This window comes from Nesoenas mayeri, assembly GCF_963082525.1.
Source record: "Nesoenas mayeri genome assembly, chromosome: 5".
Classification (NCBI taxonomy): Eukaryota; Metazoa; Chordata; class Aves; order Columbiformes; family Columbidae; genus Nesoenas; species Nesoenas mayeri.
Genome location: NC_137548.1, coordinates 12,722,656 through 12,747,090, shown reverse-complemented (window position 1 = coordinate 12,747,090; position 24,435 = coordinate 12,722,656). Strand labels below are relative to the sequence as shown.

General features: G+C 39.9%; 1 protein-coding gene across 1 annotated transcript; it reads left to right on the top strand.

The window, feature by feature from the left end:
- Positions 1-396: 396 nt before the first annotated feature.
- On the top strand, positions 397-10,272 carry DLK1 (delta like non-canonical Notch ligand 1; the record flags this gene model as incomplete). Its single annotated transcript, XM_080345089.1, has 5 exons — positions 397-466; positions 1,367-1,430; positions 1,865-1,995; positions 6,455-6,596; positions 9,531-10,272. 5 exons carry the CDS (start codon positions 397-399, stop codon positions 10,270-10,272), a joined length of 1,149 nt encoding a protein of 382 aa, XP_080201215.1.
- Between the last annotated feature and the right edge of the window lie 14,163 nt (positions 10,273-24,435).

Genomic DNA, 24,435 nt, shown 5'->3' with positions numbered 1-24,435 from the left:
TCAGAGTAAGTTTTAACGAGATAAGAGGCGTGCTTAACACTCCCCCACCAGACCTCCCTTCTCCCGCGCCCTTACAGATTTCCTCTCCTTGCCCGCACACTCCGGGGTGCGCAAGATGCCCGGCTCCTCCCTCCGCTACCGCGCAGGGGAGCGGGCATAGGGCGGCAGAGTTAGACACGGGCTGCCTCGCCCCCTGGGCAGATCCCCTGCCCGCGGGTGGAGGACCGGGGGCCGGGAGGAGGCGAGCAGCCCTTCCCTCCCTCCCGTCCCTCCTTCCTCTCTCCCCTTCGCTCCGGAGCCCGGAGGCGCTGCGGGCGGGGGGTGTCACCTTCCCTCCGCCGAACTCCCCGCGGGGTGGCGCGGAGCAGCGCGGTGCTGCGCGGAGCGGTCCCGGCCATGGGGCTGCGCGCCGCCGGGCTCATCGGCTGCTGCTGCCTGCTGCCCATCGTCCTTCCCGCAGCCCCAGGTAAGGCCGACGGCGGGAAGCGCTGGAGGGGGCTGGTGGGAGCGGGGCGAGCAACGGACACTCGGCGTTTGCCGCGGGGAGCGGAGCAGAGAGGGGAGGCGAGTTGAGAAAGTTTGGGGAGTTTGGCGGGGCGGGGAGGGGAGCGGCGGAGGGACCCCTGCAGCCCCCCGGGGACAGAGCCGCCCTGGCTCCGGCCAAGATGCTGGTGGTCTTGAGGGAGCTTTTCCTTTGCATCCGACTGAGCGCATTTCTTGTGCCATTTGCGTGGGATGTCAGTAGCTAGTGGTGCCATTTCAGAGGAGCATTGCTTAGTGCGCTTCACGCAAATACTTAAACAAACAAACAAAAAGTATCTGAGAGTTCTTGTCCTTAACTTATGTTATTCATGCATGATTTAATGAAAATGGTGATTTTTTTAATTATTATTATTTCATCCGACCTAGAGTTGAAATGAATTGAACACTTATACTGCAAGTTGTTTTAAATGGACATTTTTTTTTTTCTCACTACAGGTACTTTTTTGTTTCAAGTAGTTCTAAAACAATGCAGTTGGAGTAGTATGTTGTGAAATTACATACATGGATCTTTTCCAAAATTTCCCTTTAAAAGTAGTTTATAGTGATGTTACATACACATTGCATATGCTAAAGTGGCTTAGCTTGTACTCTTTCATAGTTAATTCTTTATGTCATTTCACTTACCCTATAGTAACACTCTGTTTACACGCTCCACATGAAGTTAATCTAAAATTTTATATTGCAAAAACATATATTTAAAAAAAAAAATCAGAAAATAATGCAGTCTGGGTTATTCATAAACATCAGTCATGTGTAGGACACGATATGATATTTTTCTGAGTGATGATTTTCCTGGCTTGATGTTATAAATCTCTTCTTCCAGGCATAAACTGTAGAACTGGCTGCCACCCAGAGAATGGATTTTGTGAATTTCCCAGTGAATGCAGGTAAAAAGATGTCAGACAGGGCTGTTAGCACAGGAACAGACAGCTTCAATAAGTCCATGTAAAACAGGCAAAAGCTGAAATGATTTGCCCTCTGAAAATATGGAACTGTAATGAAACAGCACTCTATTAGGATACAGTAACTGGAATCAAAGAGCATAGACATCTAGGTGCCTTTTTAGTCTGCTTTTCCCAGTAACAAAAGACTTTACATTGATTAGCATTTATTTCCTTTTTTCTCGCTGAATGAAATGGTTTTCTACACATAAACTGCTTCTAATATCCCAGAAGCATTGACAATATCTTTGTTCAAATGTGCTGCAGAGTCCAATTTTGTATCCGAAGTTTATTTATTGTGTCTGAAAAAGGGGAACATCCTTGTAATTATGTTTGTTAAAAATAAACTATGCCTCTGTCTTGTCTTTTATCTCTTTCAGGTGTCAACCTGGTTGGCAGGGTGCTCTTTGTAATCAGTGTGTTCCTTTCCCTGGGTGTTTGCATGGCAGCTGCACCAAGCCCTGGCAGTGCATCTGTGAGGAGGGCTGGGTTGGCAGCCTCTGTGACATAGGTTTGCACATCCTTTCCTTTCTTTGGGCAAGTGAGATGAAACAGCCCCATCTGGTGCTGGAAACATGTAAAAGTCCTTCTGGATAACTAATTCTAAAAGATTTTAATGTTAGTGCCAGACAATAAAGGGATTCTGGGCAGCGGCGTATAAGCCTGGAACTTTTATGGTAAAAGTTAGGCCCAAGCATGCAGTGTCTTTCGTAACTGGGCATATGTGTGAGCAATGTGTAAAGTCAGCATTCTATTTTGAACACTGATTATCAAGGACAATGCCAAGAAGTAACTGCTCTCTTGTTCTCATATAAGACCTTTCTATAAAAATACCAGTTGGCTTGTATATATAAAATTTGAAAGATTTACATAGGACATTATATATATATTTGTATATATTTATAGATATAGATATATATAGATATATGCTACTTCCTTGATATTTTTTTAAAAGAAAAGCATTGTGCTTATTTCTTTCTCTACTTAACCCAGCACCGATTCAGTGGAGGAGCATTAGTATGACTGAGAAAAAGATCTCCCTGGACAGACTGTCACTTCCCTCTCAGGTCTGAGGGGTAAGCACAGCTCCCTTGCCAGTCAGAATGAGCCAGCTTAGCATAAACAAGCTGAAGAACTGGCCTTTGCTGAGCTGATTTATTTTGGCTGACACAGGCAATGTTCAGCCAAACAGATCTGGTGGCACTGAAACTGCATGATCATCCAGGAATGTGTGCATGTTCAGCACACGTAGCTACAGCTGGAAGAGGACAGGTGTCCAGGGCTTCATTCACTTTTCATGTCTGTCAGGCTGTTGTTGTTACACAGTTCATAATTTATGGAGCATGCCTATGTTCTGCCAATGAATGCTCAAAACAGTGATTAATGATGACACAGTTTGAACTGGATAAAATTTTCAAGATGACTAAAAGACTCAGGTAGTTCACATCCTCCAGTGACATCGAGCTTGGTGCAAAGTACTCAGGTGGTCATTTAACTTCTCATCAGGTTTTTCAGCCCATACTCACCAGCTGCACACATAAGCATAGAAAGGCTTCTTAATTTAAAGCTAGTCCTGGCATATTTGCAGGAACTGTGGTAGCAATGGTGCAGATGTGAATAGAAGCTCTCAGAGATGTCATTCTGGGCACCTCTCACAGATGTGTTTGTACCTGAAACAGCCACCTAGATTCTAATTGCAGTTATAGAGGAGGAATGGGTCCCTTTGTTGTCTCTCATCTACAGTCATAGATTTCTAAAACTAGACAGAGCAACCCCCCACTGCCACCTTAGGAGGCTCAGTTTTGTTTCTTGTCAATGACTCCAAAGGACCAGATTTTTAAAGACACCATCTTCACACCCAAAGATTCCTGTAAATTTTTCAAGCTGGGGATACTTTTAAAAGCCTAGCTGAATTTCTAAGTACTACTATATTTTTACAATTATGAGCCTCTCATTTTACAATGTTTGCCTCTTGCAATTGGTACTTATGATATAAAACGATGCTTTGGAAATTGTATACATATCTTCATGGAAAAATATCATTTTCATATAAATTCCTTTAGATAATTCTATAATTAAAAAAGGTATCCCTTGCCTAAGTTCAGATACTATTATTTCTCTCAACACTTAAAATCATCTCAGAGTCTTCTTTGCCAATTTGACTCTAGATCCCCATGAAGAGCTGCCAAGAATATTCAGCCAAAAAGAAATAACCATATTTTCATCTGCAAGCACATGTTATGTTGAAAGTCTTTCATCTCAGTGGATTTACCTACACTGAATGCATTGTTTTGCCACAAAGGATCAGAAGAAGGATCCTCCTTTTCTTGTTACTGGAAGGTTGCTGAAGATTGTTATCCTGACTCAATCAAGCACTGAAAACTCAAATGGGTTCATAGCTCAGCCACCAATCTCATTATCCTCAGCCAAAAAGTTGGTGTCAGTTCCCTGGCTGTATAAAGTCAATATAGATTGTTATAGCTTATTAACAGGTACCACTAAATGAAATTTGATTAAATTAGCAAAAAGGAAAAGTTTTGAAGACTCCTGCACTTTTGGGGATCACTGTCATTGATACATAACTGGCTTTTAAATGTGGAAATACCAACCCACGAACTTCTTACCATAAAGTACCAGACTTCTTCTCTCTTTCTTCTAATACAAAATGTTTGTATCTGATGAGAGCAGGTCACAGTTATATTTTTCACATGCATATGACATAGTGCCATTTTTTAGCTAGTGGAGACAATTTTTACCTTCAGATAAGATAAAGCATGCAAGAAAGCTACATTGTTGCTTCTGTGGAGATTGATGAATGGTCATGAGTACACAGTTTTGGCATTCTCTTGAAATTCTTCCTTTTTGCTGCTATAGAAAGTGTAATATTTGCCAGGGAATTTCTAGCATAGCCACTATTTTAATGTTATCAAATGCCAATGCACAAGGATGGTAAAATTGAGAATGGAAAACTGTGGGAGGGTCTGAAGTTCATTTATCCCCTACCGTAAACACCTGAAATATTTGTAAAATATAGAGATACTCTCAGTAGCTTATTTGCTTGCTAGGTGTGAGAGGAAAAAAGGATAATTTGGACTGGTGGTGATGCCTCTTCTTCTGTTTTCTAGGAAAGTTAGTCTTCTTGCCTTGGATCATGGAAGTTTCTTTCTGGAGTGGTTTTAGATCACCAAGTGATTTGCTAATGCATCTGAATGTGTAGCTGTTGTTTTTACTATGGGTGGTCTTGTCCTCAGTTTGGGTCAAGTATGGCCTTCCCAATAATTTATAGGCATGCAGATTATAGGTTGGGCTTAATCCACTGTAATGTACCTGTCACTTGACTGTTTTGCCAAGGCACATGTTGGGAAGCTGTCCTCAGGGTACAGGGGGAGCCCCTTACGCCTGCGCTGGACATGCGTGAGGCAGGGTCTAGAAATTCTGCTGTGACATAAACTACTACTGAGCGTGCCTTCCTCACAGAAATACTCAGCGATTGCTTCACGTACTGAAGCATGGCAACTTAGTTTTATACAAATATTAATTAATTTATTGGTAATTTATTGAGGCCATTCATAATATTTGTCAATGTACCTTCCTTTTTTTGAATTCTCCTCTTAGACTCAGCTATCACTTGAAGCAAGTAAAATGGTTGTTGGAGATTTTAGAGATCAACTGGAGAAAAAATTTAAAATGGGCTATTTGGGGCTACTTATATATTTGTGTTTTAAAATGGCACGTTCCAATAAGCTTTTAAGTTTTGCTTTAAAATTAAATCCCTGACATAAATTACTGACAGTAGCATACGTGCATATGTTTGTGTATATACATATACATATATAAAAATATATGTATATTTATACACACTTATCCATGTATCTATTTCAGAGAGCTTCCTTGCTCAGGGGTTCATACTTTAGTAGCTGCCTTTAAAGCCTATGAAAATGGGTGGCAAACAACACTGCTCCAAAAAGCATTCCAGGTTATTTTGGTCCTTGTGAAGGACTGAGTTTACACTCAAAGTGCATGCAAAGTGGTTGTCTTGCAATGAGAACAGGCTAATACATTAGAAAATAGAGCCTCTTATCCAGGGAAGATTGTATTTGAAAGCTAAGGCTTTTGAAATGTTTTACTGTGGTTAAAATTTTGCAGTACCTCATGATACCATCTAACTTTCATATTATGTTGTGGGAAGTAAAATATGAATGCCCTTAAATCCCTTTCCATCTTCTTAGAAAGTGTGCACATGCATGTTTGAGGCACCAGATAACTTGAAGTCAACACTTCTGTGCAGCTGCTCCATTAGTTGGCTAAAATATGCAATTGTTTGTTTATTTATTTTTAGTTATTTTAAAAATTCAGTAATACTTTGAGTGGGAAATGGCTCAGCTGGAAATTGTAAAGAAAATGAGATATGTGACTTTGTGTCTAGACATTATACAGCTCTCTTCTGGCACAATTGTGCAAGGATTGGATGCAGCCCAGCCAAAAGATGAAATTTTAAGAGATTTTTGTAACTTGCTGTTATTATGAAATTATTTGTTCACAAGCATGTAATGATAGGCTCTCTGGCACAGAATTGGGAGAATTCCATGTTCCTGACTGCTTTATCATAATTCTGCTCATGGAGAAGCCAAGATTGTGCACGGATGACTAGACATAGTCCTTTCTCCCCAAGTAAAAATTAATTCATAGTATTACTGGAATAATTCAAATCTATTTGCAAGTGGGAGCTAGGAAGAGAGAAACAAGCTGAAACTACTTGCAATAGTTGAAAAATCTGAACGTCATTTTAACAGAGGGAGGAATAAATCAGAATTTATAAAATGCAGGATGAAAGACTATTAAAGTATATTTTATTTGAAGTATTATATACTATTACTGACTCTTTCTCATTAGATTAATTGAGCCCAGGGTCTTTTTCTTTTTTTCTTTCTTTTTCTTTTTTTTTTTTTTAAAAAAAAAAAAACCCACAGATATTCACCCCTGTTCTGCAAAACCCTGTACCAATAATTCAACGTGCATAGAGACTGGTGATGGAGGATATATTTGTCTGTGTGCCCAGGGATTTACAGGAAAAAACTGCCATCTCAAAAAAGGATCCTGCATTATTAATGGGTAAATATTAATTTCTGACATGAATTCAATAACACACTCCTACTGACTATTGTTCAAAATGTTTTGCTAAGTGGACATATCTCTGTGCTAAAATACATAATGCTTCTGCTAGTTGCTGACATTTTTATCACACTTTACAAATCTGATCTGCTCATATTGTAAAGATTTACAGATTATAAGCATGAGTTTGTGTGCATAATTTGAGTACTAAAAGTGACAATTTGCACATTTTTTAGTGGTGAATTTATGTCTTCCTATGACTTTTTGTAAAGAAACTTGAAAAACTTCCCGGCCCCCGTTCTTACCTGTAGAGAGAGGTAATTATATATATGAACCATATACAGTAATAAGAACAGTAGCCAAGGCACAAGCTGCACAAAAGCATCTAGTCCACCAGCCTGTTATTTTCTTAACTGACATATAATGGTATGTCCATACTTTACTGAAGGAGATAATCTCACTTCCAGCAGAACAGAGTGTGGGAGGACATTGCTCTCCATTCTCTGAGAAGGTATAACATCAGGAACAGCATTGACAGCAGGCTGAGGGACATTATCCTTCCCCTCTGCTCAGTCCTGGTAAGACACAGCTGGAGTGCTGGGTCCAGTTCTGGACTTCCCAGTACAAAAAGGACATGGACTTACTGGAGGGAGTCTATTCAAGGGTCAGGAAGATGATTGAGAGTGGGAACACCTTATGAACAATTTTCCATAATGAAACAACATTCCTGAAACAGCAATTCCTTTTCTCTAGGAAGCTGTGTCTTTTTCAGGAAAATGAGTAGCAGGTTCTGCAAATCTGCTTTCAGTTCAAAAGGACAGCCACTCCATATATGCTAACACTTCACAGTCCACCAGAGAGTGCACCTCACATCCTGGAAAGAGACCTCATCATATGATGTCATCTCATTCACACCTCACTTCCTCTCAGTTCCTCTCTAGCTGAGTGGTAATATTAACAATGTTGAGATTATTAAGCATTGCCACTGACTCCTTCGTTAATGTTCACAGATGGAACCAAGACAATTCACAAATCAAAGTGATTGTTCTAGCCCGTTTACAAAATCAGGCAGATGTATCTGTGTTAGTGACATGCGTGTGATGTTTTGAAGTTTCGCTCTGAAACAGAGTAGTGAGTGGTACTTTCTAAAATGAAAGCCGAGTATTTAGAAAGCAAAGAAGCGGTACGTCCATGCTTCCACAGCTAGCTCTTCGTGTACCACACCTTCCTGAACATGTGGTTAAATGCCAAGAATGCAAAGTAACTGGATCCATTCAAGTAGATTAATATCTATACCTTAGTTATTTAAATATATTTAAATTAGGCAAGTACAACTCAGTAATAAATAAAGAATAAATTTTTGAAATTCCTCTAAGTGAATCCGCTTTAAGCAGGTGTGTTGGACTAGGTGATCTCCAGAGGTCCTTTCCAACCCCAACCATTCTGTGATTCTGTGATATTTCCCCTTAGCTGTCTTTTTATTTAAATTGTTTACACTTCTGAGAGCTTCAAAGAAAATTTCACACTTACATTTTCCAGGAATTTCTTCCTGTTTACCTAGAAAATGCTGTAATTCAACCCACTCATGAGAGTTCAAACTTCTACACATTGCTACATCCAAAAGAGCCTGTCAGATTTTCCATGGGACCTGTAAAGCTGAGGGTGCTAGACTCTCCAAGAAGGCCATATCCACTCATTTTCTCAAGGTCTGTACAACTACAGCTTCTGTGTTTTGCTTAAAGCAGACACAGTGGCTAGTGATTGTTTCAAAATTCCTTGTTTGCATGATCACCTCAGGTTGTCATGAACAACTACTACGTCAAAGTCTGTGGACAACCACACCTTTCATTTTCCTGATACTACTTTCAAACTTCCAATTTGTTCTTGTAGTAGCCTCTTTTTTAGCCAACACCTACAATGAAGGACAATACAAGAAGACAGAGCAGTTTATGTGGAAACAGCTAAAAAACAGGCAGATGATTCCTCTAACACAATATTCAGGCTCTGCTGATGGGTGGTCACCAAGTGTTTCAGTCCCCAGCAAAGCCAGAGGTGCTTGGAGTAGTCCCTATCATAGCTGCTCCCAGAGCAACAGGAGTCAAGAGAAACTTGTAAGCTTTGCCAAGTGTTATTGACTTTTATTAATAGAAGATAAGTTTTAAAAACTTTGTTCATATATGACAAACTGCCATTAAAGTGTGTTTTGAGATTTGTAAACCTGTGACCCATGGCCCCTTTTCTGGCAACATGGCCAGTTGAAGGACCGAGTCCACTTTTCCTTGCTCCACTGAACTGACACATTTGTGCCTTTCTGTCAATGGGTGGCCCCATCTTCTGGCATTGTACTTGGCAAGGCACAGGTACACTGAAAAGGTGAAAAAAGGTATCTCAGTGAATTTACATCACTTAAAACATAGTACCAGACTATTAATTAGTCAGTTCTCAAAGGGTTTGCAGAAATACTTGGTTTCCTATGGTCCTGTCATCACGTTACAGTATTTGCCGAGGCTGACACTATCGCATTAATATTTTTTTCTCTGCTAATACAATACATAGATTATCTTATGAATAATCAGGTGGAAAAGAAAGCCATGCTGCTAGTGTCTTTGTTCAGTCTTGTCTGAATAGTTGCTCAGCTAAATACTTATAAGCATATGAAAGCACTGGGAAGATTAATTTGAATAAATGTTTGAAATAATTTAAAATCCCTTCACAGATTTTCAGTTTGAATTTTAATGCTGGTGTATTAATCTTGCCCAAAGGGTCGGCAGAAGATACTATAATCTGTATTGACAAAGCTGTTGAATAAGCTCATTCTTGATTCGACTTCATTGACTTAGTGGATTTGCATTTTGATTTGGCTCTTTGAAAGAAAACTTACCTCCTTTCATTATATGAAATCTTTCCTAATAGCTTCTTTGTTATTTATTCTAGCTCTCCCTGCCAGAATGGAGGAACGTGTATTGATGACAATGGTTTTGCACCACATGCTTCCTGTCTGTGCCCTTCTGGTTTTGCTGGTAACTTCTGTGAAATAGAGAGAGATGACTGTGAATCCAACCCATGTGAAAATGGAGGAACATGTACAGATATTGGTGTAGGTTTCAACTGTTTTTGTCCCCATGGCTATACAGGAAAACTCTGCAGCAGCCGTGTCATGCTCTGTGCAAGTGACCCATGTGAGAATGGAGGGACATGTAGTGAACATCCCCAGGGAGGATTCAGATGCATCTGCAAACCACAATTTGTTGGTGCAACTTGTAAACATCCCAGCCAAAACACAAGCCTTGCTGGAGTGAATATGGAGACAAAGCATATGCAGAATTACAAGCCATCCCCAAAAGCTCTTCACAGATCTGTGCATCATCAACAAGAAATCCTGAAAATAACAATGAAAGAAACAATCCAAAACACAGATCCCTTCCTCAGTAGAAGCCAGGTGATATGTTTTGTTGTACTGGGCTTGCTTACGTGTCTTGTCGTCTTGGGTACAACTGGGATAGTGTTTTTTTCAAAATGTGAAATGTGGTTTGCTAATGCCAAATATAGTCATCTCCTACGCAAGAAAAAGAACTTTTTTCTGAAATCTAACAATGGAGAAAACCTCTCAATTAATATTATCTTCCCAGAGAAGATCAAATTGACGAATTACACTAAGAACTACACTGCCATCTAGGCCCTTGAAAGCTGAGCAGCAACTTGTAATTTTCCTTAGCAATATGTAAAATATCAATAGACTGAACATTGCCTGTGACTGGCCTCAGTACTTGTGGGTACATTTGCTGTAGCTTGCGCTGAGTGATAATGAAAAAATATAATGTATCTGTATTGTTAAGTATTTTTTCATTGTCCAAAATAAAAGTTGGGGTTTTTTTTAAAAAAAAGGCATCAAAGAGCAGGGAATGTTAATTTGATTTCTTTTCCAGGCAGCTAATTTTTTTTTTAAATAAAGATAATTTACTACTGGAACTATATTGCAGCTTTCTTGTCCTGTGCATAGTTTATTTGTTTATTTTGAAAATGTAGTAGCTGTAAATTACTCAGTAATGCACCTTTTCTTTTTTCCTTTTTTCTTTTTTTTTTTTTTTTTTTTTTAAATAAACAGCAATTCAGGGTTATACTGGTTTATTTATTCATTTGTAAACATTATGGTACAATGAAGTCCACAACAAGTGTCTCTGCCTAATTCTTTTTCTGTCTGTTGTAAGGACTTTAGAGATTGCAATCAACAGGAGCACATTCACAATATAAATTGTTCTAGTTACATATAGAAATGTTAAAAAGGTGTTCAATGTCTTTGGTCATACTTTCTGTAAAGAGACCTGGCAGAGAAGTAAAGGATCTGACTCAGACTTTTCTGTTAGTATTCCTAAAGGAACTCTGCCAAAAAAAGTATCCTTCATGCCTATGTCACAGGGAGAAATAAAAAGATAAAGTGTGTCACCTGTAAGAGGACAGTTGCTTTTCACTCTTCATTTCTGCTTTTTCTCTGTCATATTTCAAGGAGAGGACAAGATTTTTCAAGAAACAAAAGCAGCACGGGCAAACAGGCAAAGACTCAGGAAACCCACAAAATTGTTAGGGGTCTGAGAGCACTTAAAGTCCCTGGGGCCCTCACCCACCCTCTGCCCACAGGGCTTTTGGTCCTGATCTGAGCTGTGCTGTCGGAGTGCTGGTTTCCACCTCAGACCTGTACTGTGGGCAGGCCATCTGCTGGATGGGAACTTTGGACCTGTGCTCCAGCCCTGTCTCCTTTTGCTGCGGACAGAAGCCCATGGATGGACTCTGGAGCTGGTTCATCACTTGCTGTGTCTGGAACTGTTGATGGACCCTATTACCAGCACCAGCTCTGGCAATGTGTTCAGTCTCTGTGAGCCTGTGCTGTTAGTGAGGGCATGTCCCACTCTGTGGCATGACCCTTCTGGGTCTCCCAGCTTCACTTCCTTACTGGGCAGCCTGTGTCTAGCTGGTCTCTTTCAAAATGCAGTGCTTAAAGGTGACCTTAGCTACTGTTAAGTAGCAATTTGCTTCCCCAGATAACTAAGGTGGGGATATTTAGCAGTGTCTTCTAAGCTGTCTGATGATTATGCTATTCCCAAATCCATGAACAGCTGCTCAAATTGAAAAAAAAAAAGCCTTAAGGCACATACAGGTCATTACTGTAAGATTTTTTTCTGTTGACTTTGCTACAAGTATATAGCATGTTTTCTGTATTGCTGATAATATTCACACATATCATAACATTACAATGAAGTGCAAAGGTTAGAGTTAACAGGAAAATGGTGTTGAAATTCTACTGTAGATAGTATTGACTAGGTAACAGGATGAACATTTTAAAGCAAGCAGATGGTCCTCCTCAAAACTCTTGTTATGAAGACAAATATTCATCAAACCCAGCAACTTTTTAACCAGCCTTAGTGAAGTTCATTAACTTAGAAATCCAGATGAATGTAAAACCAGGTAAGCAGTGTTGAATTTGAAGCCATGAAACATGAGTCACAAGTGTTTACACATTTCTTTGAAAAAATATATATTTTAAACCTGTAATTCAGTACTGTGCATTTTAATGTGTCCTATTCTGTGATTAAAAGTATGTTAGGAAAAATTTGAAGGTAATCAGAAAAACTGAATAACTCCATGAGGTAACTCAAACCGTACAGCTTTGATTCAAAAACAGTTGCAACAGTGGCTACCCGTTAGGAATCAGAGATTAAATTCCAGACTTGACTGTTTACCTTCTCTCTTCCGTTGAGCTAAGGCTCTGTCAGCTCTTACAGCTTGCTCTGTACCATGCCAGAGCAAGGCTTTGAGTAACTAAGCTTGTGTTTAAAATATCAAACCCAGAAAATTATATTCATAAACTGCCACATGATTTTTGGCCATGGTGACCTAGTTGGCAGCTCCTCCACCATGGTGTACTTTTTCATATGTAGACAAGTGAGAATCTTCAAAGGGAAGGTCACTAGCTCAGCATGGAAAAAAACCACAGGTTTCAGCTCCCAGCATCCTTCCTGTCATTGGTGGTGTCAGAGAAGCAGCTTAGAAGGCTGCTATTGTCCTTCCATACTCTCCAAAGCGAAAAAGGTCTTATCTTAAACCTGAAAGGCTGGATAAAACAATAGCTGTCTTTAACTTCTCTGTTCCAGAAAAGAATTAAACATATGTATGGAAATTTCTTATATCTGTGCTGTTAGTGTAGTGAATATCTCCGAAGCCTGATCACCATATAAGTGACAGAGAACTGAGAGGATAAGAAAGTTTAAGAAATCTGTAGTGTTTGTATCGATAGCTTGCAATAGGTCCTGAAAGCAAGAAGTTTAAAACAAGCATTATGCAGGAACACTGACATAAAGCCAAAGAGGAGACAAAGACCATTGGTATCACTTCAATTTTATGCTTATTTTACGTATTTTTCATCGATGGACAGAGAACAACATATCCATGACACTGTCAGAATACAATGGAAGATTGGCGAGGAGGATTGTAAACATGCTTAAGTGACTTGAGCCCGGGGTGTAGAAAAACACATATATCATACTCATTGTTTAGACTTGTGTGTTTGACAAGGAGAACCTCTCTGTTTAGATAACATAGGCCTGTGATAGACTATTCTTAATTTAACCATCTTTCTTTGAGCCATTTTAGCTGTGTTCCTGCTACACTAACAAAAAAGGTGTTTCACAATGATCAGGTTTTTAGAGACAGGGTGTGAATGGTTTTCTGTTTGCTTGTGGGTGGGTTTTTTTGTTTTTACTTTGGGGGAATATTATTTTTCATGGCCATGGTGGGAGAGAGGTCTGGCTGCTGTAGAAGTAGAACATATGAAGTGATAATCATGAAACTCTGGACAAGGATGTCTGAATAGAGAACATGTGCACGACTTTTCTTTTTACTGCCATTCTTGATACCTGTCCATATGCCAATAATGTATGCATTGGTTTTGATCAATAAGGATTCTGTTCTGCTCTTCTGGGTTGATAACCTGAGTTCTGTTTTAAAAGAAATATTGAGGTCCAGATGGACCATAGCATTACTACTTAAAATAGATCTTCAGCTTTTGAGGGTGAAGCAATGTTAAGGACCTGGCAGCAGGAATATATACAGTCACTAAATATAATGGTCCAGATTGCAATACCTGAGTACAATATTTTCATAATTATGTCCTTCCTTCTCCAAGTTCTTAAATTTGCCTGTGCATTGGCAAAATTAATTTACTATCACAGCCTTAAAGGCAAAACAATTTGCTACAGGGAGAGGACTTTATTTAGTTTGTATCTGGTTTTTTGGTTGTTTTGGGGGGTTTTTTGTTTGTGTGATTTTTTTTTATTTTTTTATTTTTTACTGTTGTTGTTTTGTTGGTTTTTGTGTTTTGTTTTTAATCCAGGGCTTTCCTGGCAGAACCACATGCAAATCCATCCAGAGCACACTGAATTATTGCACACGTACTATGAATGCATTGTTGATTTTCCAAAACACATCTCATTTACTATGCATTTCTTGTGAATGAGCCATGGACAAATCTTGCATTCCTGGATGTCACGCAGCCTAGGAAAATATTCAGTTCAGCCTGGCTTAAGTGAAAGAAGAGTCTTGAGAGAAGACTTTTGTGGTTGTTCAGCCCATACTGGAGCCAGTACTTGAGGCCCATAAAGATGGGTCAACTTTACTGTATCTCTGTGACCATTAAATGAGATTGGCCCAGAAAATGTACTGTGTATTAGATTTTGCTCTTCTAACATCAAGTATTTCTAAATTTCCTGAAGGAAGCAAGGATACGGTTTTTTAAAACTTTGCGAGAGGGGAAACAAGACTTTATATGAAGGAGAGTACTTCAGTCTCAGATACAAACTGAACCGTTGCTCTTGAAGAAAACCATTGAATTAATTGATCTTGTTCATTAGCTCTAAAGCTCAGAAAAGGACTTTTTCTTCAGTCTCACTCCCCTATAGATCCTCAAGGTGGAGGACCTTTCCTGAAGCTCATATCTGAATCAGGGTTCCAGACGTCTGAGTTCATGGGAACACAATGTAACATTTAGTGCTTATCCTTAGCTATCCAAACAAATTTTGCAGGCACAGAGCAACATCCTTATGTTTATGGTCTCTCAAAGGCAAGTTTGAGCAACTTTAAAGAAGCTAAAACATGAAGGTGGTATAATACAAAGAAGAGAGACTAATCCAGGCTTAACTAGGAATTTTTATTAGATCAAAAATGTTTTTATAATGTTTTGCCACATGAAACTTGGAACAAAAATACTATTTTTTTTCTTGCTCTCTTGGTCCACTTTCCTCTTTCGAAATGATATCCTTGCTATTAATTCCAACCTTCTACTATGTATGTCCACTTGATGGCAGCATTTGTACACAGAAACGTTTGAATCTCTTCAAACTCTATCCCCTTCACATCGGGAAGTTTGTAAACCATCTGAAGCGACTGGTAATGGGAAAAGAGCAAAAAGGAAGAACAGAAACTTGCTCGTGGTCCTTTGCCAGCAGATAACTACTGCTCATGATGCGGTGAGCTGCAGCAAAACCAAAACCACAACTGTATAGGTAGAGAAAGCCAGTAGTGTTACCCCAACAGAATTACTGTTCTCCTTTGGAATTAAACTGCAGAGTAGAGATGTGACATCTACAGACCTATGGGGTTAATGAAACTTCTGGAAAGGTTACTGCAATAAGAATACCCAATTTGGATTTTATGCCATCTTACGTGAATGTATGCATGTCTACATATCCATAAGTAATGCTGGATTTTTGATCACTACCTGTGATATGCAAAATGTATCCATTCTTCAAACTTGTACCTGGGTTTTGATAAACTCAGACAGTGTGCACTTGCGAAACAGAAGTAAATGAATGAAGGTAGCTTAAATGAACAGTCACTAAGAAGAAACGAAGAACGATGAAAGGAAAACCAAAATATTTTATACAAATTCAGGTAATTCAAAAGTGTTTGATACATTAGTGTACTCCTAGCCTGTCATATTTTACTTGTGTATTTTTTTCAATCCAAAAGAGCATGCACAACAACTTTGTTAGTAATCTCGTATTCATTCTCACGCTCTCCAAACCATGTGCTGAAATTTTTATTTGCCTGCCTCTGTCTCACTGACTTTCAAAGGTGTTCAAATTGGAAGGGGGGAAACACATGTTCTAATTTTTAAAAATCTTTTTTGTACCAAATTCAAGGCCAGAACTTCACTTGGTTTTCCAGAGCAGTGGGAGGCATCTTGCTGGCAGATGTGTATCTACAACATTTCCAGCAAGGAATAGTTAATATTTTGACAGGACAAGTAACTGTGGATTTCATTGGAGCTATTCCATTCTACCCTCCCGTGTTTAAATTGCTGGAAGTATTTCAAGAGTCCTGCATCTTATCATGGGGCAAATGTAAGCTTTTAAGGGATTTAAACCTCAATGCTCACCTGTGTCTGGTTTTCTTTCTAAATAATGGGGCTTGGAAGACTATTGAGATCTGATTGATCTGATGGCTGGGAGCCTGGATTGCAGTGAGATATGAGAGGCAGCCTGTTTTCAGGGAGTGTTGGAGCAGTCCTTGTAGTTTTGAGCTTGAGAGTTAGTGATGGCTCCTTGCTGAGGGAGAACAAAGATTGCCTGCAAGCCAGAGATGAAAGCATAAGGAATTGCATGTGGGCTTAGTGGTAGGCGAGAGCCATAAAGGGACCAAGACTGATGTGGAGCCCATGCTGAGGGAGTTTTTCTTTAGACAACTGCAGGGCTGTTATACTGCTAACAGATGAGCTCATCAGGGGAGATCTCAGTTTGTGCTCTATAAGAGCATGTGTGAGGTTGAGGGAACTAAGAGGGAGAAGCTGCCCCTTTACCAGGTTTGCTCTCCATAGCTGCTTGCAGGCCCAGTCCTGTTCTCCCCTCCAAAAAGCTGGAATTATCCAATACTTTCAGTGACACTGCTGCCATTAGGTAGGGGTGTTGTCTTCCTTTTGAATATCAATCCTTTTGATATTTTGCTCATAACTACCCAGATTACGCATTGATCTTGGCAGAGATTTTCATTATTCTAGCCTAAGATCATGATCTTCACCAAAAAACTCCCAGTACTTACCAGTGAAAAAAAATGTGAATAATTCAGGCTGTCCCCTGGTCTCAAGCCTTCTCCAGAGAAACCAACAAGAAAGGTTAGAGATGCTTAGCTCTGTTGACCAAGTTACAAAATTAAGTGTGACATGCAAATGGCTTTCCAGCAGCTTCCTCCAGTTCCTAACTAGGGAGATCCAGGGTCACCATGTCTGTTGATACCATTTGCAGAAATATGACATCTGGAGTAAAGGGGCTTGTTTTACACTATACCTATCAGTGTGTCAAAGTAATCTGTCTTTGAAACTAACTACAAGCCAATGTATATTAAGCATGAATAAAAGCAAACAAACAGAGTAGTGGTAGAGCACTTAGGAATGAAGATCATGCCCAAATCAACACAGCCATAAGCCAGTAATAACTTTAAGAAAGGGCTTCGTGTGTCTTGCTTTGCGGAGACACACAAAAAAGGAGAAGAAGAGGGAGAAATAGCCTAGTTTAAAGGGACAATGGAATGGTGAGTTCAAGCATTTGCTTTGAGGATATGAAGTAAAACAGTATGGAGGGATGGTCTCCATAGAGCCCCAAGACAGAAGCGGAATGAAGGCCACCCAGTTAACCTGGAAGCAATGAACTTCAAAGGCCTTGTCAGTCTAGCAGGCATGACTAGCTCAAGGCAGGGGAGGAAATCAAAGTAGGTGGCATAGCTAGAAGAAGCAGCAAATTTATTTTTTTATTATTTTCTTTTGCTCCTCCCAAGATGTGCTGGTTAGATTTGTGATACTCTTACCCAATCACTTACAGACAGCAGGGTAGGTGTGACCAGTACAAGATGATGAGGGGATTGACCATCCTGTTATAGATGAGCATCTACAGCTCAACTCATAATTGAAAAATAGGTAGGAAGTGAGGAGGTTAAAATGGGATAGGTAGTAGCTCGTGTTTATTGAGGAAAGGCAAACTATGTGCCTGGGGTATTGGCGGGCTTTCTGAAGCCTGATGATGCCTACAGCTACACAAAAATAGTGTTGTTTTTTTGGGTAGGACCATGATGTATTTCTTTCAGAAAAACAATTGTAGCTTAAGAGGGCTCCTTGCTGTTCACTTTTCCCTTCAGTCTTTGGAAGAACTTTATGTAGAGAAGACAAAATGTTATTAAAGCCTGTGGTACAAATTTTGGAGCATTAAACTATCAGCCTAAATAGGTCTTCAGATGGATTCACATAATAAACACTTACATATGTTCTGTCTCTTCTGGGCAGCGCTGAGTTTGCAAATGAGTGAGTTTCCATTGAAAAAGTTCCAGCTAAGGCTGGCCACAAAGCTCTGCCCAACTAATATTCATGTTTTTCCTGCACAACCACATTCGACATATAGCTCCAATGAATTTAAGTCATTGTGTATAATATCTGTCTCCTGCTGCCCTCAAATCTCCAAATTGTGTCTAGATATAAAGGAGCCGACAGCATGTGCCTGAATGTTTGCAAAGTGCTTTATCGGGCTGTGGCTGTAGCAGCAAGCAATGCTGTGACTAGATGGTGCACTTGCCATGTGGTATGTAGAAACTGGGAACAGAGTGGTGATAGCTGCTCCTTACACAGGTATCTGTGAAAACTCTGGTAGTGATTACTCTGTGCATATCTGTCTTCGTCTTTGGGGAAGGACCATTTCAGCCACGAGGTAAGTGGGAACTCTGGGTTTTGAGGTCTGAAGCCATTAAGAACATATATTCAGTGTAACACCACCCCCTAAAATATACCAAACACAACATAAACAACAACAAACAACACTACAGGCAACACATCACCCTATTTCTGTCCAAGCACCCAGCAAGCCTTATTCACTATTATTTGTGTTGCCTGCAGTGCAATTATACTGTAAGTCTGCCTGTACTGAAACGTGTCTGACAATCCTCTTTCTAGGAGCCTGTGCTGGAGCTGCAACAGCAATGCCTGATGCAAATCATCCACATTCAGGTTTCCCATGCTCAGTGTCTGGCTCAGGCAAATGTTTTTTTAAGTCTCAGCAAAAAAACAGTTTGGTTTCCAAGGATCAGAAGAGATTGTCTCTTCTGCTTGTTATTTAAAAATAATAATCTGACAGTCGTCTTGAAGCATAACAGTACTATTCTGAGGGCTGCTCATACAAACTTCATGCCCTTTTAACATGAGTTTTATTGGGGTGCCGTGAATTTCTAGTTATCTTGCAATGGTTAAAACAGCAAGTATGAGGGGAGTAAACACCAGGTTTATTGGAGACAACTGATCCAGATAAATCTCAAGCCTTTTAAAACTAGAAGTACACCTCCTGCAGGTCAGAGATCAACCCTCCCAATGTCTTGGAGCTTCTGGCTGAAATATATTCTCTCGCAGATAACAAGCTATTGTGCCTTAACTGGCCAGGCTTACAGGCTGCATGAAGCTGGAGCAAATAAAAAAGGTAATTTGAGTTGTTTTGTCTTTCAGTTTCAGTGAACTCCCGATGCCTTGTGTTTGCTGTGAGCTGACAGTTGTACATGATTACAAGATGCAGCTGGCCGTGGTGATCTGTTATCTACAGGAGTGTGTAAGTCTCTATGCCTGGAGTGTGGTGGACCTGAGAACCTTACTCTAAATTCCTTCCAGGGGCAGAGATGCACATTTTTAGACTGTTAGACTGAGAGCTTTGCAATGTTTATTCAAAGTCTGTCTGAAATCCTTGCACATGAAAAGGGCAAGCGGGAAGAATATACACTTGCAGTTTAGTTCATTTTTGTGTGTGTGTGTATCTGAATAAAGACTTCAGGACAAAGCTCCTAGTCTGAAATTAGAACTGAAACTGGAGCCACAGAGGGCCTTAGGGTTGCATTCTCATTTGACACAACTGCATTCTTCTCTAAGTTCAGTGAGAATATCATATGATTGCTGGGATATTTAAGTTTAGTACTTCAACAAAGTAGCATGCATCATGCATATGGCAAACTTTCTTTGTCTTGGCACAGAATTGCTGGTGCAGCTCGAAAGGTTCATCTGGAGCAAGGTTCTAGCAATTCTTTCATTCTATTCAAATGGTCAGGTTTGTGTTTCGTTTTGTTTTGGTTTTTTTTCCACAAGTGCACTCTAAAGAATCAGTTTCTACTTGTAAGATAGCATTTTGACATGAGGGAACAAAAAACGACCTCTGAATTACACTCTTTTGTTCCTGCTTAAAAGTGTAACTGAACTGATTTAGGGGAAAAAAAAAAAAAAAAAGTACCGACTTTTCTTGAAAACAGCATTACTGAAAAGTTAGTATTGCTGTATTTTATCAATTAATATCCAGAGCAACCAAGTCATTTAAACTTGACAGTGGTGGAAGACAACTGAAGATTTTTTTGGGTGCCAGTATTTTAGAAGGATTTATCACCAAAATCACTACAAAGGCTGGATGGTAGGATGGGGTTAGGTTTTGAACTCTTTTTTTCCTATGAAAAACACAGACGTAAACATTGTTTTCAGTTCTACCAAATAGAAACATGTCTAGTCTAAGAATGAGAGCAACTTATATAAACCATACATTAGTGTGCACTGGTATTGTTTCTCATTCTGAATTCTGGTCTGAATTTCTTTCTAATGAGTAACACTGAAATACTTTTAGAATAAGTGCTTTGTTTAACAAATGTCACCTCATTCTTTTGGAACACCTGTAACAGGTAAGTATTTTTATTTTCCTCAAAATTAAAGAACTGATGCCTTGACAGAGTCCTGAGTTTTGGCTGCAATTTCTGCCATCAGGCCCCTAGACTTCTAGGTCTTCAGCCTTAGGATGTATCTTCTCCATGGGTTTGGTTTGTTCCATGAGTGATATGGCAATCGTAAGACAACTACAATCTGTCCTCTGTGGGAAAAAAGTCTATCTTGATCCCTCTGTCATCTGCTACCTTATGGCTGCTTCTTTATTCAGTGCCTCTCGAACTGTTGGAAGACATTTGTCTCAGAGCAAATATTTGAAAATAAATTTCAGAAGTGTAATTCCTCTTTTTTTCCTTTTGTGTACTAGTTTTGTGTCTGTGGTCAGATGGTAAAATACACTGTGCAACAATCCACAGTATTGCTTGCAGCTAAGTAAACCCTCTCTAAACTTATTAAACCAAACGAAATGGCGTTATGTTTTCCAGCAGGCATATAGACTCTGTTAGCATAAAGTAGCAAAGGGTAGTTGATGATACGTATTTATCAGCACAGGAGTGAGTTTGAGCTGGTAAAGCATATGTGCTGAGGAGGCTGAAGAAACAGAAGGTTTCATAGGGGTAGGGAGGTTACTTTAACTGTCATGTTATGACAGCATGTGTTCATTACTTTTCTGGGCATGGCCCTTTGTTCTAGCGCCTTGCTGTATGTGTTAAATCCTACGTAGCACTGAAGCTCCGCAGACTCATGGTACAGCAAAAAAATAAAATCCCTCCAGCAGTGTGAGGTTGTGCGCTAACCTGCACACTCAGGACAGCGTGGAGCTGGGCTGGGAGAGCAGGGTGGCTGAGTCAGCCCAATGCTGCCCCCGAGGCTATGAACCCATTCCCCAGCTGGGTTTTTAGGTGAGGGCAGCAATGCACTGATGGAGCTGTGCTAATTCTGCTTCCAGAGCCCCTGCAGTCAGCTCCCCCAGGTTCTGCGGGTTTACCCAACCTGGCTGACCTAGGGCTACTGCATCACTGGGCTTCCTTGAAAATCCTATTCTAAACACTGCCCTACTAAGGGAGAACTGGTGAAAGGCTGGCAAAAAAATTCTCTTCTTTCATGTTCACATTCAGTTGCCCTCTTCTCTTTTTCCACAACTTTACCATTTAAACTAAACTAAGCCAGTAGTAATTAAATCCCAAAATCTGTGAAGAAATCTGTTCACAGGTACTGGTATCATGAAAAATGCAAAGTAAGACATGTCTGTTTTGACTGTCAGTAGACTGCCTTTACCTACGTGATAAGACTTAAATTGTGCAAGCTGGGGGGAAAGTGTATTTCTCACTGTGTGGAAGCAGCAAATGTTGGTGGAAGAGAGCACTCCTGAAGAAAAAGGACTCTCTATTTCTTAACAGCTTTGCAGAAGGTCTTTGGGGAAGAAAAGGGGAGGTGAGCTCAGATACAGCATCTGTGTGAAAACATGTCATGGTACTGAATAGTAAATGGATGCAAGTACAACAGAAATAGTACTGCATGTCTAGATGTTCACAGGAACACTGCACGGTCAGTTCTGCACCCTTCCTTAGTCCACTCATTCACTTCAGTTCCTTATAGAGGACCAAGCCCTATGTTACTGTTTGCTTTCTTCTAGAATGAATCTTCAAAATTACACTAAAAAAAAATATTTTACTAACAGGTAAAGTTTTTAACCATGCTAAAAAGAAAGAAAGGTCAGTAATGGTATCCCATTCATTCAGATGAGAGTGGAATATCAACTATCATCGTTCTTTGTGGACACAGTGTCACAAACCTTTGTGCTGGTGTTATAGAAAAGGTCATGGGAGACACCAGTTGCATTTACCACCTGCAGGGAGAGAATGCCAGTTTGGATGTCCACCAACTGAACCAAACCTTTCATTTTAACTCAGACTCACTTTTATTTTCTTGGGTTAATAAGTTTTCTTTTGATGCCAAGAGCAAGAGATATTGCAGAAGAAAATTAAAAACACAAACTGATTTTTTCAGATCTCCATCTTGCTCTTGTGGACCAGAGATTTGGCTGCCTATCCAAGCATCTGGAAGATTCCTAAAAGCATCTTCAGAGGTTTTAAAGTCTGGTCTTTTAAAATATGCTTTCCAATGTATTGTGCACCCTTCTATAAATACTAGCATAATCTATGTGCATATCCGCACACATACAGTTACACTGAGTCTACCTACAAACAGGTGTCACTGATCCAAACAAAGTTATTTGTTTTGTCCTTCTTTCCATTTGCAGTAAGTCTCAGACTGGCTGTGTTCCCGCAGTATGACTTATTTTGCGTCCTAAAGAGCTGAAATTTTCTTTTGCTATAGCTTTGGGCTTGAGTTCCTGGTGGTTTTCGAGAAAGGGGCAATAGCATACTGGAAATTGTATTTAGAAAGTGTGCATATGCAACAAACAAAAATAATCTATGCTAATGACAAGCAGTCTTATAAGAAGAATTTGTAGCTGTTTCATCACTCCCCATCTCTCATTCTATTTAAAACTCCCTGGCAATATGTTCATCCCCTGGACAGAGGGAGAGGACAGACATTATTTAGGGAAGGGGCAGTTATCTGATTTCACTGACATTTACTGAATATCAGAATCACAACAAAACTCTTTTGGCAGTTACTGCAGACATATGAATTCAGTGCCTAATACGGATGACACAGAACAGATTTCTCTGTTTGTGTTGTTGAAAATTCAAAATCAACTCAGAGCTGAGCCTTTTTTCTCATTGGTTCATACCTGGTAAACAAGCAGGACAAACTTAGCCAGAGCAAAAAGAGAGTTTTGTACAGATCTCCAGACTACAGACTTTGTTTCAAGAGAGTACACATATTGATTTTAGATATGAAGAAAAGCTTTCTGGTTCACTACCAATCAGTATACAGAGTCTATTTACTTCTGCTCTGTTCCACAGGAAAAGGTCTGGCTTACAGCAAAACAATTTTGTCCTGGAGCTGCCCAGGTGAGTAGAATTACATGCAGAAACCCCTGGAAAGCAAGATTAATGCAGATAAGCTACCTTTCCCTTTTATACTAGTGGATCTTCACTTATAGCTGGTCACTGAAGTCTTCAGTCTTGGCTCTCTCATCCTTCATTTAAGCCTAGCTCAATGTAAGTGTGTCAAAGTCCCACTTTAAATACTCCCATTTGTCTCTTGAATCTGAAAGCCACTAAACTGATGGCAAGTTTAAAACAAACAAGCAAACAACAAAACACAACCCACAAATATGACCTTTACTGTGACCCTATCCAATTCCCTTCCACAGCATCTGCAGGCCAACATCTTTCTTGCTGAGGCTGTCCTAGGTGATGTCAGGAATTCATGCCAGACAGTAAAGGACAGGTGGAAAAACAGCAGCCAAGTTAAATCCTCAGTAACACCAACGCTTTCTGAAGAGGTGCTGTGAGAAGAAATGCAGGAGCTGTGAGAATGGACTGAAGAGTAATAATGTGGCATTCTGAATTCACTGAAGCCAGTGACTGAAGCTGATGTTCAGCAACCCCAAAGATAAGGAATATTCCAGAGGAAGCCAGGCAAGCTTGTTCAGTCACCCTAGTTCATACAAGAAGAAATTCTAGGTGTATCTTCTGAAGGCTGAGCTCTTGCAAAACTGCAAATCTGCCATAAAGTTAGACTAGAAATGTACTTGGTAATGCGGAGCTATTTGTGCCATCTGGCAGCTGTCAGCTTTCTCTATTCACTTCCCCCCTACTAATGCAAAACACAGAAACTGGACCTTTTACATCTTGCTACATGAAAAAGGTTGCTGTCTAGAGGCTTTTTAAGGCCAAACCATTGCACTGTTCTGGTGCCTGCTATCTGGGCATCCATTGCAAATATTAACAATGACTCTACCATGGTCGGCAGCAACCTTCCTCTAATATTCCTTTATGGCAGTGTGTCTTCCAAGAACATTGCACATATCCTCTGAAATACCTGAAGTTCACCTCATACACTGCTTCAGAAGGATTTAAAAAACAGCTGGTGTTTATCTCATAGCTATCTCCATTTTTAGCTGCAGTTTACTGACCTCCATCAAAAGATTACTTTTTTTTTCTTTCTTTTTACCAGAACACTTACAGCTATTCTCAAATCTTTTTTAGTCAGTTC